The sequence below is a fragment of the Artemia franciscana genome, chromosome 11, assembly GCF_032884065.1.
Source record: "Artemia franciscana chromosome 11, ASM3288406v1, whole genome shotgun sequence".
In the NCBI taxonomy this organism is placed as follows: domain Eukaryota; kingdom Metazoa; phylum Arthropoda; class Branchiopoda; order Anostraca; family Artemiidae; genus Artemia; species Artemia franciscana.
The window spans coordinates 31,932,039-31,947,146 of NC_088873.1; the positions used below are offsets into that span (position 1 = coordinate 31,932,039).

The 15,108-nt window shown below is 36.6% G+C and overlaps 1 protein-coding gene across 1 annotated transcript in view; it reads left to right on the top strand.

Annotated features, from left to right (window-relative positions):
• LOC136033096 (opsin, ultraviolet-sensitive-like) overlaps positions 1-15,108 on the top strand; it is a 59,799-nt gene that overhangs the window by 25,667 nt on the left and 19,024 nt on the right. The window contains exons 5-6 of the mRNA XM_065713707.1: positions 5,301-5,431; positions 7,675-7,847. Of these exons, the coding sequence (XP_065569779.1) occupies positions 5,301-5,431; positions 7,675-7,847 (304 nt within the window). The remainder of the gene's footprint in view (positions 1-5,300; positions 5,432-7,674; positions 7,848-15,108) is intronic.

The window sequence follows — 15,108 nt, forward strand, 5'->3', positions numbered from 1 at the left end:
ATTCGTAAGTTACGTATATTTTTACTAATAAAAACGTTCGCAAAAAAATAAAAGTTCTAATTGCCTTTTTAAGTAACGAAAAATTTAAAAGGTAACTAGGCCTCCTCCCCCGCTCCTTTTTTCTCAAAATCTTACGATCAAAACTATGAGAAAGCCATTTAGCCAAAAAAATAAATTAATATTCAAATTTCCTTTTAACTATTCATGTGGGAAGAGCCAAAATCAAAACATGCATTAGTTCAAAAACGTTCAGAAATTAAATAAAAACAACAAGTTTTTAAACTGAAAGTAAGGAGTGATATTAAAACCTAAAACGAACAGAAACTAGACCTACGTTGCGTGGGCAACGTGAAGTGTTGCGGCAACCTTTGTCCGGCTTCGCCGATAAAAGTGTTGCGAGAGCAACACTTTGGTTTTGTTTCTTCGCTATCGGTTAAATTCTGAAGTTGTCAAAACTATCAAAGCATTCAAAACGGCATATTCAAAGCAGAACACAATCAGTAATCACATGATCAAGTTCTTCAGCGTTGAAAAAACAACAGCAAAATTATATCGGAAGAAGGGACTAAATTGAGTTTGCAGCCAGTTGAACTTTATCCTTTTCAATCGTAGACATCGTGACCGATGGAAACTTGGAACATTATCTTATATAATCTAGTTGGTATTATAAAGCTATTCGTGACTTTTCAGGATCAAATACCATAGATGTGCACCAATTTGCACAAATTTTTAGCCTCTGATGAACCTCCTCTAGCAACCGATTCTTACTTACAAGTCCCTCTCCTGTGATATACATCCAAGTTCACCGGAAACAAATAATGGGTACACCAACTAGCAAAAGTTGCAAACCCCTTGTCGCTGAAGTCATTGTAGCCTAACAGCCGATTATTACTTACAACTCCCCTACATGTCTTACAATCGGGAACCAAGTTGTTCTTACCATCAATTACACCAGAAACAGATAATAGGTACACCAATCAGCAAAAGTTGCAAACCCCTCATTGCCAAAGATGATTATAAGCTAATAATCGACTGTTGCTTGGAAGTCCCCTACATATCTCACAATTGGTATCGGCCTATTTTTGGTTCAAGTGTGTACCTTACCACTGAAGTTGTCAACCCCTTGAAACTTTCAAACTGGTGTATGTCATGAAGGAATTTTTGTAACAAAAAATGGATGACATATACTTTGATCAGCTCATCAAGGTCTATCGATTGTCATTGAAAAAAAAATTCTATCTGTCTTAGTTCAAAAGTTGACTTTTTTGCCGGAGGCCAACTTTCTAACACCACCACTTAGAAAGGAGCAAAGGATAAGCTCTAATTTCTTTAGCAATGAGAGAACTTTTAAAGTTTAAGAGGTATATCTGATACCATTTCTCTATTGCAATCCCAAGTAGAAAAAAAAAGAATGGTAAAGTCAGCTGAAATCACGAACAGAAATGGCTAGAAACAATAGATGGCAGCACTTTCGGACCCGTGGGAAAATCGCACTTTTTTGTTTCTGTAAATTTTTCTATTTATCACTCAAAGAAGATATATTGGCTGTGGGGCCGGGGAACTACCGCATATATTTAACACTTATAGATTTTAGTCCATCTTCAATTTGAAAGTGGTGCCTGCCTGCTTGCCTGCTAGAACGGAGCTTTCCACTCGAAAGCAGAAACATGGTTTGATGAAACGAAAGCTTGGCTGCACAATTTCAGATACTCCTCTCTGACATAGGCTATATAACTCCACTTCGCTTCGCACACCATAGGCTCTGGCTCGTGGACAAGCAAAAACCATCCTTTTTGGCCCCAGGCAAGAGTTCTGCGGAGCTTTCCAAAATGTAATGTCATATTCATCAATCCGGCCTGAGGTCCACACTTTCCGTAAAAACCGCACAGGTTAGACCCTTACCAGTTTCCAGGAATAAGCTGAGATCGGCGGCATAGGAAAAAAAAAACAAAAAGAAACGGGACAAAACCAAAGTGTTGCTCTCGCAACACAATTACTCAGTATATGACAGTGGTTCCTCCCTCCTCAACGCCCCGCTCTTTACACTGAAGTTTTTTACTGTTTTAAACAGTAGAGTTGTGACAAAGAGTTAAACTTTGGCGTAAAGAGCGGGGCATTCGGGAGAGGACAACCCATTTCATATACGGAGTACTTTCTGTTCGTTTTAAGTTTTAATATTGCCCCTTACTTTCAGTTAAAAAAACTTATTTTTTATTTAATTACAGTATAAGTTGATTGTGATTTGGAAATATCTCAGTACCTGCTTAAGGTGTTAAGTTATACTTTCAGAGAATGCATAGGGAATATTGCACTAAATGATATACTAGGTAATTCTAGCTGCTCAACAACTTAAGTTGAATTAAATCAAAGGACTCAAAATTGTATCCTGGTTTTCTAAAGGAATTATCTGTAATATCACAGGATTCGTTTAGGTTATTAAGTTGAAATTTTCAGGGAATATGTAATGGGGTGTTGAAATAAACCGAAGGACTCTGCATGTAGATGCTCGAAAGAGTGTATCTGTAATGCCTCAAGAACCAGTAAAGGTATTAAGTTAAACTTTCGGAAAATGTTTTAGAGGATATTGTATTTAATGTAGGGAAACAAGGTGCTTCCAGACTATCAAAAGGGCGTATCTGGGCGTATGTATGTTGATCATAAGAACGGATATGGGTAGGCTAAACAGGGAACGCTAAATTGAGTTTTAAACTGAATCAAAGGACACTACATGCATATAGTTGGTGAATAAGGAACATCTTCTATATTTCAAGAACGGTTAGGGAATTGTATTAAGTTCCGATATTAAGAAAATAATGAAGAGGATAGTGAACTTAACGATGCTATGTGCATCTTGGCTGTCGAAAGGGCATAGCTGCAATATCTTAGAAACGGCTAAGATTGTTAAGATGAAACTTTCAGGAAATGTCGATTCGGATGCTGACCTAAATAAAAAGATACCAGGTTGTCAAAATGCAATGTCTGCAATAAATTAAGAACAGTTAAATTTGTTAAGTTTAACTTTCAGGGAATATTGAGGAGGAATGTTCAATTTAGTTAAAAGACAATGTGTTTATTGCCGATGCCAAAGGGCTAACAGTATTTAGTAAAAAATTTCTGTGAATGTTGGAGGAGGGGTTTTGAATAAAAGCAAATGATACTATGTGCGTCAGGGCTATAAGAAACGTGTTTGCAATATCTTATGAACGGTATGGGTTTTAAGTCAAAATATTCTGGGAATGTTGAGTTTGATGTTGGATTAAATCAATAGAAACCATTTGCATCCAGGTTTTCAAAATCGTGTTTGCGAAAATTGGATTGGATATTAATTTTAAACTTTCAGGGAATAATTACCCACGGATTGGGTAATTGGGCCTTAATGGGAGAAAATCACATGTTCCTGAGAAGATTAAGAAAACCCATGAGAAGGTCTTGAGAAGAATCAGATTGCCGAAGGTTTTACTTGTCAGCCAACTGTCTAAGGCAAACCAAACAGGATGTAGTAGGGAAAGATTTAAGGGAAATGGAAACTGTTTAAAAGGGCGAAAAAAGGGCTTTTGACAAATGGGGATGAGGTAGGAGAGTTCGTAGTTGGGTCAGCCTTAGGTGGCTTGGTGCTACAGTGAGATGTCAGTAGTAGCCGTAGTAAATGTAGCCTGCTGAATTCAATCAAAAAATCGCTTTTGAGGTTGTCAGAATGACAATTGTTCTACACCACACAATGTCAAAGTCACAAATAAAGCAATTTAAAGAATCAGAAATATAGTGAGCACTGTGATGTTTCTAGTATATATTCTTTCTCAGGATTGAATAAAAATCTTAGTTCAAGGACCGTTCCAAACATTGACCGGAATTTATACAACAATTAAATTGAGCACAATCAAAAACAACACCAAGATCACTTTATGCACCTTAATAATTAAAATTAGAATAGATTTTAACTTTAAGCTAAACAATTTAAACAAAATGAGACCCGGCTCCTCCAGCTGTGTACCATACGCAAACTAGTCATTGATAGGAAACCTATTAATAAATCAACTTGGTATAGCAATGATAGGTGAACAGGGAGGTTAATTGACTACATTATAATTAACCGAGGAAGGTCACAAATTGTACATTGTTTAGAATAATGACCATAGATTGGTTGTTGCGAGCCTCGACTGGCGACTTAAAGCCAGCCTACAAAAAAATATCAGCCAAAGTTGGACACTCAGATAATAAAAAATTATGAATTCTATCAGAAGTATTCATTTGAAATCTACAGAAGGTTTGAACGCCTGAATACCCTTCTTGTCAAGTCAAGTTGATTCCAATCGTCTTGATAATTGTGACAAAAAAAAATTTTTCGTCGATTTTCTGAAAATTTAAAGCACGCTGTTAGAGATACTCACAGTTTTTATTGAAACATAATGAGTGGCTTTAAAAAGCTTTACGATTAGTGGATTGGAAAAAGTAGTCAAACTCCTGACTGCAGAAATTTTTGTTTGTCATAAGTCCGACTTTTGGCTTTCATTTTAATTTGGACTCGCTTTTAGGATTTATCTATTTCGGTATGTAATATCTATATGTTTAATATGTATATTTATTTTAATATGTGTATGTTTTGGGTTTCATTTTTCTTCGGTAGTAAATCCTTGTCTTTGTATGTCTGAATTAATTTAGTACTTTATTTTGGTCATCTCAAGTCTTAAAATAGTACTTTGCTTTTCTTTGAATATCCTTATATCTTGAATTGTTATAGCAACTATAGAAAATAGACAAAGATTAAAAACCATGGCGATTATTTTATGTCAGATTTAATCAAATATTAGTTCACAAAAAAATCTCTTCGTTTGACTTTTATGAAAATTTAACCTATCTCTTGTCATATATTTGTATACGTTGTCACACTTAATTAGTTGCGAATTTGCAATGAAAAATAATTGTATTGCTATTTGATATCCTTTAATTTTAAATACAATATTCGTTTCTGTTTGCAAATGATTTTTTTTTTTTGAAAGTTTAGTTTCAAGTACAATTTTATTCTTGGAAACAAGAGCTCAAGAACTAGGATTGTATTTAGAAAATCATTCCCAGTGAACGAACTGAAAAATTAAACAATCAATAAAAGACTGGCCTAATCTGATAACTGACAGAAGAAAGAAAGAAAATAGATTCCGAACATCAAACTTCATAAAAATTACGACAATAACCATATGAAAAATCTAATAAAATATTTGCTGACCAGAGGGTTTTGTCTCGTATTCGATTGATTTTGTATGGCTTTTCCTTTAGTTATTTTAATATAATTCTTCACTCTACAGAACAATTGCACGCCCACTAGATGGAAAGTTGTCAAAAGGGCAAGCCATCATGATCATTATGCTATGCTGGTTGTACTCTACTCCGTTTACTTTACTTCCTTTTTTTGAAGTCTGGGGCCGTTTTGTTCCAGGTAATCTCTTGTTTTTGTATCCCAATATTGCTTTATGCCAAATTTAAGATATTTTTGGACTTCTTTCTTAATTGCGATACAAATGTAAAAAGGGAAAAATAAGCTCTGTGTTGGTTTAATGTTGGTAGAATGTTGGTGGAATGTTGGTTTAATTTATTTTTACAGAAATAAATTTATTTTACTTATTTTAAAGTTTGACTCTTTCTCTCAACTCTACTTTTTAAAACAGTAAAAAACTTTAGCGTAAAGAGCGGGACGTTGATGAGGAAGCAGCTTCTTTCATATACGAAGTAATTTCTGTTTGTTTTAAGTTTTAATGTCGCTCCTTACTTTCAGTTAAAAAAAACTCGTTTTTTATTTAATTTCTGAACGTTTTTGAATTAATGCATGTTTTGATTTTGGGTCTCCGCAGAGGAATAATTAAAACGAAACTTTCATGTTTAATTTTTTTTTCGATCGAATGATTTTGAGAAAAAAGGAGTTGGGGAGGAAGGCTAGTTTCCCTCAAATTTTTTGGTTATTTAAAAAGGCAACTACAACTTTTAATTTTTTACATATATGAGGGGGTTCACCCCCTCGTCAATACCTCGCTCTTTACACTAAAGCTTAGATTGTGTCCCAATTCATTCAGAATGACCCCTGAATCACCAACGCCGTAGAACAAATAGTTGAAATTACTAAAAATACTTTAGCGTAAAGAGCGAAGTATTAGGAGGAGGTGAGCCCCTCATATGTGTAACAATTTCTGTTCGTTTTAAGTTTTAATGCTGCTCCTTACTTCCAACTGAAAAAACTTTTTCATATTTATTTTTTCATTGTTTTTTTTTTTAATAATGTTAGAAAATCCTGCGCTCCCTTCATGGAAATTTTCTTCTCCCATGACAAATTCTTCGATGGAAAGTTCCCCCAACATATCCTCCTCTTCTCAACCCCTCCCCCAGCCAAAACATCCCCCCGAAAACGTCTGTACACTTCCCAATAACCATTACTATATGTAAGCACTGGTCAAAGCTTGTAACTTGTAGCCCCTCCCACGGGGAATGTAGGGTCCCCGTAAGTGGTCCCCAAGGACATAGTTATAAGGCTATTCAGCTACGCTGAACAAAATAGCTATCTCAGAGTTTTGATCCGTTGACTTTGGGGAAATAATTAGCGTGGGAGGGGGCCTAGGTGCCCTCCAATTTTTTGGTTACTTAAAAAGGGCACTAGAACTTTTCATTTCCGTTAGAATGAGCCCTCTCACAACATTTTAGGACCACTGGGTCGATACGATCACCCCTGGGGATAGGCACATTTTTGTAGATAGGCGCTTGAAACTTTACAATAGGGTTCTCTGATACGCTGAATTCTGATGGTGATTTTCGTTAAGATTCTATGACTTTTAGGGGATGTTTCCGCCTACTTTCTAACATAAGGCAAATTTTCTCAGGCTCGTAACTTTTGTAAGGTAAGACTAAACTTGATGAAACTTATATATTTAAAATCAGCATTAAAATGCGATTCTTTTGATGTAACTATTGGTATCAAAATTCAATTTTTTAGGGTTTTGGTTACTATTGAGCCGGGTCGCTCCTTACTACAGTTCGTTACCACGAACTGTTTGATAAGTGGCAATAGCTTCTGTAGCGTTAAAGAGTAAGCATTTGACGGCTAAGGCTGTTTAAGAAGTGTAATACGAGTTGCAAGATCAAGAAATTCAGACATGAAGTATTATATACAAATCAGACTTCACTGAAGTTTCATAAATTAGCTATGGATTTAAGGTACAAGAAAATTTGTTTAATTTAAGGTTTACAGCTTGATTTAAATTAAATTTCAAATTGCCTATTTTGTCGGATTGATTCAAGTATCAGTCAATTTAACCGATCATTTGGATTAAAAGAACATTTTTGAGAAGTTAATATATTTTTCTCATCCTTTTTTTATCCGTCGTTCAGTCATGGTAATGAAGCTAAAAAAAGAAATGTGGATAAAATTCCGATAAACACTCATATCAATTAGTTTGCAAAACTCTTGAAAAGTAGCCCAATAAATTTAAGAATAGAACAAAGGCCGGACAATTGACAGCGTGTCGCCGATAATTTTTCGTGTGAGCGCCGCAGAAAATTTTTCAGTACTGTCGACGGCGTTTCGCCGACAGTGTAATTGTGTCCACCACCTCTAAATTTCATTTTGGCGTAGCCTCGGGGTCTTGCAGCCAATACCCACATACTGATTGGAATACAATTTGATTTATTTTTCAGAGGGGTTTCTGACTTCATGCACTTTTGACTATATTACTGAAGATTCAAGTACAAGGTTTTTCGTTGCAACAATATTCTTTACGTCGTATTGTATTCCCATGAGCTTGATAATTTTCTTCTATTCAAGAATTGTTGGACAAGTTTGGAAACATGAACAGCTGTTAAAAGAGCAGGTTAGTTGGTTATGTCTCATTTCTTTATAGTAGCTCGTTTATTGGAGAGATGGGGGTTCGACAATGCTCTAAAATCAAAGAAGTTGGGCTTCTTGAAGTTGGATCCCTTTTAAAAGGTTTTGAAATGGAGGCTCATGTTCCTTTGCAACCTTGGTCATTGTATGCAAAAACTGAAAATTTTGGATTTACTTCTACAGTAGTTCCATTTTTTTTGCAATCAATAGCAACACATAGCGCCATCAGGGGCAGATCTAGTGGGTAGTATTTTGGATCTATAAAGATATATTGAAGGTCCGTCCTGAGCAAAGCACATATAGGAATGTAAAAAGACTTAAATCAAACGGGTGAACGAAATTTTAATCAAATTAAAAGTTAATGTCGGGCGCACGTTAGTTTTTCGTCCCATTCACATTGGCGTGAAAAATCCGCTAAATTTACTTTACATAAATTATACTTTCACTTAGCTCACGTGTCCAAGTTTACTTATAAAGTTGAACATTTTTCAACTTAGTGAAATTTATTCAATTGAAAAATTTATTATTGCCTATGCTTGAAAAATGGGATCATTTGAAAATATGAACATTGATTTTATTAGAAATAGGCCATATTTTTTCTCTTCAAAGAACAAAAATTACAAGAGCGATTTACCAGATGGGCAACTCATTTTGAATTTTGCCATGATTATTATGTGTATCTGGGATTGCGTGCTCAATGTTTAATCTTTTTAATCTAGTGAATAAAACTTTAGACATGGGTCTATAGAATAATAAAATTTTAAAATTTGTTTAGCAAGTTCGAAGCATGACCTAAATTGTTTGATAAGTGAGAGAATACACCTATTACTGGCTGACCTCCTTTTTTCTTGTACCTATCATACTTTTTCATTATTATTATTGATGGAAAACTAATGTAAGATACTACATGTTTTTCATAAGATTTTCAGTTTTTACTGTTAGGCGCTATAGAAAAACAATAGAGGCCATATTCTGCAACAATTTGTTGTAAGGTTTTGCCAATTATGAGGAGTTTTGCCAAGTTTCAGGATAGAAGAAATAGCAAAACTGGGAAGAATTCACCCTTCCATGTATCTCTTTGAATTTTAATAGACTGTAGTTGAAACTAGCCTAGCTGTATTTCAGAATAAATATTTTTAGGTGTTATTTATTGGTACATTTTCAAATTTTAACATTAGCTGATAGTTCGGATTTTTTTTTTTTTAATTTTGGAGGTGAAAGCTGTGACATTTCAGTCAGTATTACAGACTATCATTGAAAGCAGGGGCATCAATTGACAAGGATGTAAGGGAAATTCAAAATGTTTGCTTAATCCAAAACGCTATTTTTTGAATGATAAAAATAGTACTTATGTTTCAATATGAATAGGAACATTTTAATGTGAAGGGACCCAAGTAAAATCCCAGAACTTATGCTACTGAACTTAAGCTACTTAGGGCAATGGGCGTCCGGCATAAAACAATTCTAAAATTACTAATTCGAGAAAGTTCAAACAGTTCAGCAGTTCGACAAAGAGTCCTAATTGGATTCATTTAAAAATAAAAGTTCTCTGTCCTGGATTAACCTCTCGATGCTTTACCTGTTACAGTTTGTATGATGGAAAGCTAATGCGGTTTTTGTCGTTATTTAGGCACTAAATTGTACTACTTACAGAGGCGGAGGGGCGGAAAATGCCGATAGGGAGACAGATTTTTATTGGTCCCCCTCCAAAATATTAATTCGACCTCCTTCCCAGATCACCAGGGTTACTCAGAAACATCTTCAAACTAAAATGTAAGTTTTTTTAAACGTGGATGAACTTTTGTTCGGCGTGCAACACGTTTTAAATGTCATTGAAACGCATCAGGTTTACAGATATATTTTAATACAACTGGTGTAAGCCAGTTGACAAATATGCTTTACTAAAAAGTGTCAAAATAGAGTTCATCTTTCGTTTTTAGATGTTGCCTTTTATGCTACAAAAACTATGAAGTGAAGCTATTCACTTAATCTGTTTCCTCCTTATGTCACATCACCTCCTCACTCTCAGTCATCCCTAGTCTAAGCAACTTAGTCCTCTTGACATTAATTTTGAACCTATGTTTGTGCTCTGAACTCGTAAAAATCTACGGATTTTTTTATTTATCCAACATACTTATATATAACACTTAAATCGTCTTCATAATCTAAATCTGATAATGTTTTGTCTTCCCTTTTGTTACCCTTCCCCAATAGCCTTTGACGTGTCGCTTAGGCCGAAGACCATCAGTATGACCCATAGAAACAGATATAGAACACAACCCCGCTTAAAACCTGGTTTCACATAGAACCAACCACCAATCTTACTTCTTACCTAAATCGTAGCAGTATCATTTTTGCACGCAGTACTAATCACCTGAATATACATATCAAACAGTTCGTGGTAACGAACGGTAGTAAGGAGCGACCCGGCTCAATAGTAACCAAAACTCTAAAAAATTGAATTTTGATACCAACAGCTACATCAAAAGAATCGCATTTTAATGCTAATTTTAAATATATAAGTTTCATTAAGTTTAGTTTTACCCATCAACAGTTACGAGCCTGAGAAAATGTGCCTTATTTTAGAAAATAGGGGGAAACACCCCCTAAAAGTCATAGAATTTTAACGAAAATCACACCATCAGATTCACTATATCAGAGAGCCCTATTGTAGAAGTTTCAAACTCCTATCTACAAAAATGTGGAATTTTGTATTTTTTGCCAGAAGGCAGATCACGGATGCGTGTTTATTTGTTTGTTTGTTTTTTGTTTTGTTTTTTCCAGGGGTGATCGTATTGACCCAATGGTCCTAGAATGTTGCGAGAGGAATCATTCTAACGGAAATCAAAAGCTATAGTGCCCTTTTTAAGTGATCAAAAATGGGAGGGCAACTAGGCCCCCTCCCACGCTAATTATTTTCCTAAAGTCAACGGATCAAAATTCTGAGATTTTAAGATAGCAATTTTATTCAGCGTAGTCGAAAGGCCTTATAGCTATGTCTTTGGGGACGACTTACTCCCCCACAGTCCCCATGGGAGGGGCTACAAGTTACAAACTTTGACCAGTACTTACATATAGTAATGGTTATTGGGTAGTGGTAAGTGTACAGACGTTTCCAGGGGGATTTTTTGGTTGGGGGAGGGGCTGAGAAGAGGGGGATATGTTGGGGAAACTTCCATCAAGGAATTTGTTATGGGGGAAGAAAATTTCCATGAAGGGAGCGTAGGATTTTCTAGCTTTATTTAAAAAAAATAATGAAAAAATAAATATGAAAATTTTTTCAACTGGAAGTAAGGAGCAGCAATAAAACTTAAAACGAACAGAAATTATTATGCATATGAGGGGCTCACCTCCTCCTAATACTTCGCTCTTTACGCTAAAGTATTTTAGTAATTTCCACATTTATTCTACGGCTTTTGTGATTCAGGGGTCATTCTTAATGAATTGGGACAAAATTTAAGCTTTAGTGTAAAGAGCGAGGTACTGACGAGGGGGGTGAACCCCTCATATGTGCTTCTGAGTGCAGAACACGTTATGTCGACCTCGGAGAAAATTCTTTCTGCCTCACATGTTGAAACTGGAAGCGTCGCAAGGATTGTGAGCAATGCAAAGATGTTCGGGAAAATTTGCTCCTGACAGCCGTTGAGAGCCGAAATAGCCGTTTTCGGCCTCTCTGTTGCTATGTTCGACCAGTGGTTCTTCCAGATCAGGAATTCAACTTTCAAATCAGTACATGTGCCACTTAAAAGGTCCTTGTACTTCTAGTACCCTTCCTTCAGATCGTCCTAATTCTTGCTATGGACAATTGTTGGTATTAGTGATGAAAGTTTAGCCGCATGAGCGAAATGGGAGCTGTATCTTACCAAAAAATCAAGAAGAATGGCATCAATGGTTGGGATGAATGCCACCATCCTGTAGTGGCTTTCTGGATCCACATTCGGTACTTCCGCTCGGTACATAGAGCGCGAGGCTATGCATGGTTGAACGACTTTCATGGCAACATCGATATTTTTTGCCATGTTCTCGACTTCCGTATAGAGACACTGGAACTCAGTTTCTGCACGGGCTCGCATTCCCTCTAATGTTGTCTTGACGCTGCTTATGAGTTCTAAGGCTCTGACAAGATCGTCGTCCTTTTGTTGAAGTGACTCTGCCGATGGTTTCATTGGAGATGAAAACGAATTCGAGCAGACCAGTCCGATCAACGTGTCTGGTTTCTCGATGCAAGAACGTAGTAAATGTGCTATGCTGCTGGCTTCTCGGTCAAGCTAGCCTTCAATATCATCCAGAGTGGAAACAACAGACGACAAGGAATCCCAGAACAGACTAATTGCTTCATGCCTCTGTACAAATCTTATGGTACAAGGACCAATCTGGGTCTCAGCTCTACAGTTGTCTGACATTAGATGTTTCTTCAGAAGCCTTGTTTGTTTGGCACTCGAGCTGAAATGAGAGATAGTCTCTTGTACGACATCTTGTGCATTCTGTAGAATTGGGACAGCAACTATCTTCGAGCACGATAGATTAGTGGCATGGCTTACACAATGAAAATAACCTACAAATTTGTAACTCCGCTTTATTTCGCCAGCAGCCTTATTTACAAAGCTTAAAATGCTAGCGGCTTTTTCATAACCTTGGCCGATGCACTTTGTCATGCCTGAGCCAGATTTGGTGACTTCACTTAAAAGTAGCCTGCCGAGGCTTTTGCCGTCTAGCCCTTATTCAAAATTTTGGCTTGTGTTGGTCTTTTCATCTTCAGAGAGCCCCGATAAGGTTTGAAAAGCGTTGAATATGGCAACATGATCCTCTCTGATTACGTAACCTTTTTCTGATTTGTATAATATAACGACACGCTACAACCATAAGTTCCCTTGTCTGGCTATGGGTGGATTCTTTAGCAATGAGACACCAAATTCTTCCTATGTTCACTTTTCTGACTGCTTTAGACCTTATAAGTTCTCCAATCGTCCTGATTAGTCTATTTTGGATCTGCTTACTGGTGTATTTTGCGTTTCCAGGAGCAGCATCTACAAGCCTTTGAAGCAGAGAATTGGCCCCCTGAACACGATGCCGAAGTAGGTGACGAAAATTACCATCATTTTCTGCTGAGACTACATTAGGGCCCTGATTATCGAGTTTACCATCGTCCCAGTGGCCACGGAGGGGTATATTCTGTACCCCGCAAAGTTTAATTGTTTCCATAATGCTTGTAAATAGTTCACAGTTTTGGTGTATTTGTTTTATTCATTCAGAGTCCAAGGCATTCCTGATATCTTGATGGCCTTGCTTGAACAAAGCTAAAAGCACTGCAGCTTTACACTGGTGATTCATATGATACTGTTTTCCAGTCAGATTTAAGTAGTCTTTCAGGGGTGCTAAGACGAGCCGACCCATTTTTGCCCCCTACTCCCACCCCCAGACAGAGCCGACCACCGTCCGCCACTATTGGAGATTCTCATTATGACACAAACACTACACCAAAGTCCCTCATGTTCTTGGTGACGGCTCACCGGAAGCCAGGAAAATCGGGCAAGGAGCTGAGTGTTAACTCGACGAGTAACTTCACCACCCTTTTGTCTTTGTATTGAAGTTGGAACTTCGGCTTGGTTCTTAGGCTTCCATCTTTCGTTAAGACAAAACGCAATATCTCAAGATGTTAGTTGGTTTGTTTCCTTTAGTATCACTGCGAAGCCGAAGTCGGAGAAAGGTTTGATGCCAGTGTCAAGCGAGAAGGATGTACTGCTGCTTGGGTGTGTCATCTCCATCTGCCGCATATTGGCTATTGTGCCATCTTTCGATCTTCTTTTAGTTGATCAGAATGTTTCAATTCAATGTATGTGTCAGAATGGTTGGAAAAAGTCGGTAGTGACAGCTTTCTGTCCTTGGTGGAGCAGGTAGACAGTGTCTCTGTAGTTGAATCTGTGTGAGAACTAGAGGTAACGGGTAACGGCAAACTTGAAGTTATCGTCAGTGTCTTTGAATTTGAATGAGCATCCCAAACTGAGGGAAACGACAGACTTGAGGCATCTGAAGGAAATGTTATTGTTTTTTTATGTTAAAGAAAACCCTTTTAAAAAATACTAGCGAAGGTAGGTGACCCAAAATAATTGATATTCCTCTCAACACTCGTCGACAGTAAATTGACAGTGTCGAGGCAAAATTAATTTTCTGAGTTAGGTTTTCTTCTGAACGAATTTATAAGGTTTCATTAATTCTGTTTGATCAGTATATTGACCTCCAGCGCTCAATCAAGTCCTAAATGATCAATTCTGAGCATTCCTCTTGTGAGAACCAGTAAGGTCATTTTTTCTGGTTAGACCCCCCCCCCCCGACCCTATGGATCTCTTCTTGGCCTAAATTGCTCTTAATTCTTTTATTCATCTAATTTCAACCAAAATTGCTATATAGGTAAAATAAATAGATCGACGGATTTATCACACGAAATCCCTATTGGGCTATTCGCTATTTAATTAGTCACAAAACTAAAATTAATAAATTTTTTTTAGTGGAGAGTGGACAGGGGCAATTCAAAAAAAATATCTGTTTAGCATAAATTAATTTTTGTAAGTTGCCTTGTCATATCCTTATCATTGAAGCCCAGACACCACACCCTAAATCGACGGGCTCACAAGATAGAGAATAAAACAAATCTGCTAAAAAAAAAAATAAAAAAAGAATACATTTTGAGGATGAAGATCTAGCAAGCAAGTTTAATTATATGATTAATTTTTCATGAAAATGAGGTTTGTCTTATAGTTTTATGATGAAATGATTCGTAAACTGATCGTGCGAGCAGTTTCATTTCTGAATCTCTAACAGATCAAGAGCAAAATCTTGGGTAAGGGGGCTGCTGAACCAAGGGCGCCAGTGTGACTCGAGGTGGGCATTAAATTAAAAAGTTTATTTTGAAAAAGATTTAAAAAAAAAGGAACGGAACAAGTGCGCCAGAAGTGTCTTAGGAGGAGGGTCGTCCTCTCCGACCTCATGTATCTGTTCCTGGCCTAAATTACTTTTAATTCTTTCATTCATCTAATTTCAACCAAATTAGCTATTTAGTTAAAACAAATGGATAGATAAATTTATTCACATGAAAGCCCTATTGGGCCATTTGCTATTTAATTTGTCACAAAACTAAAATTAAGGATTTTTTTGAGGGCGGAGGGGGTTTATTGTTAGTCAAAACTTACCTTTAGATTTCCGGGTATTTTTGGATATTTTTGGATGTGAAAAAATAAAAATAAAAAAAG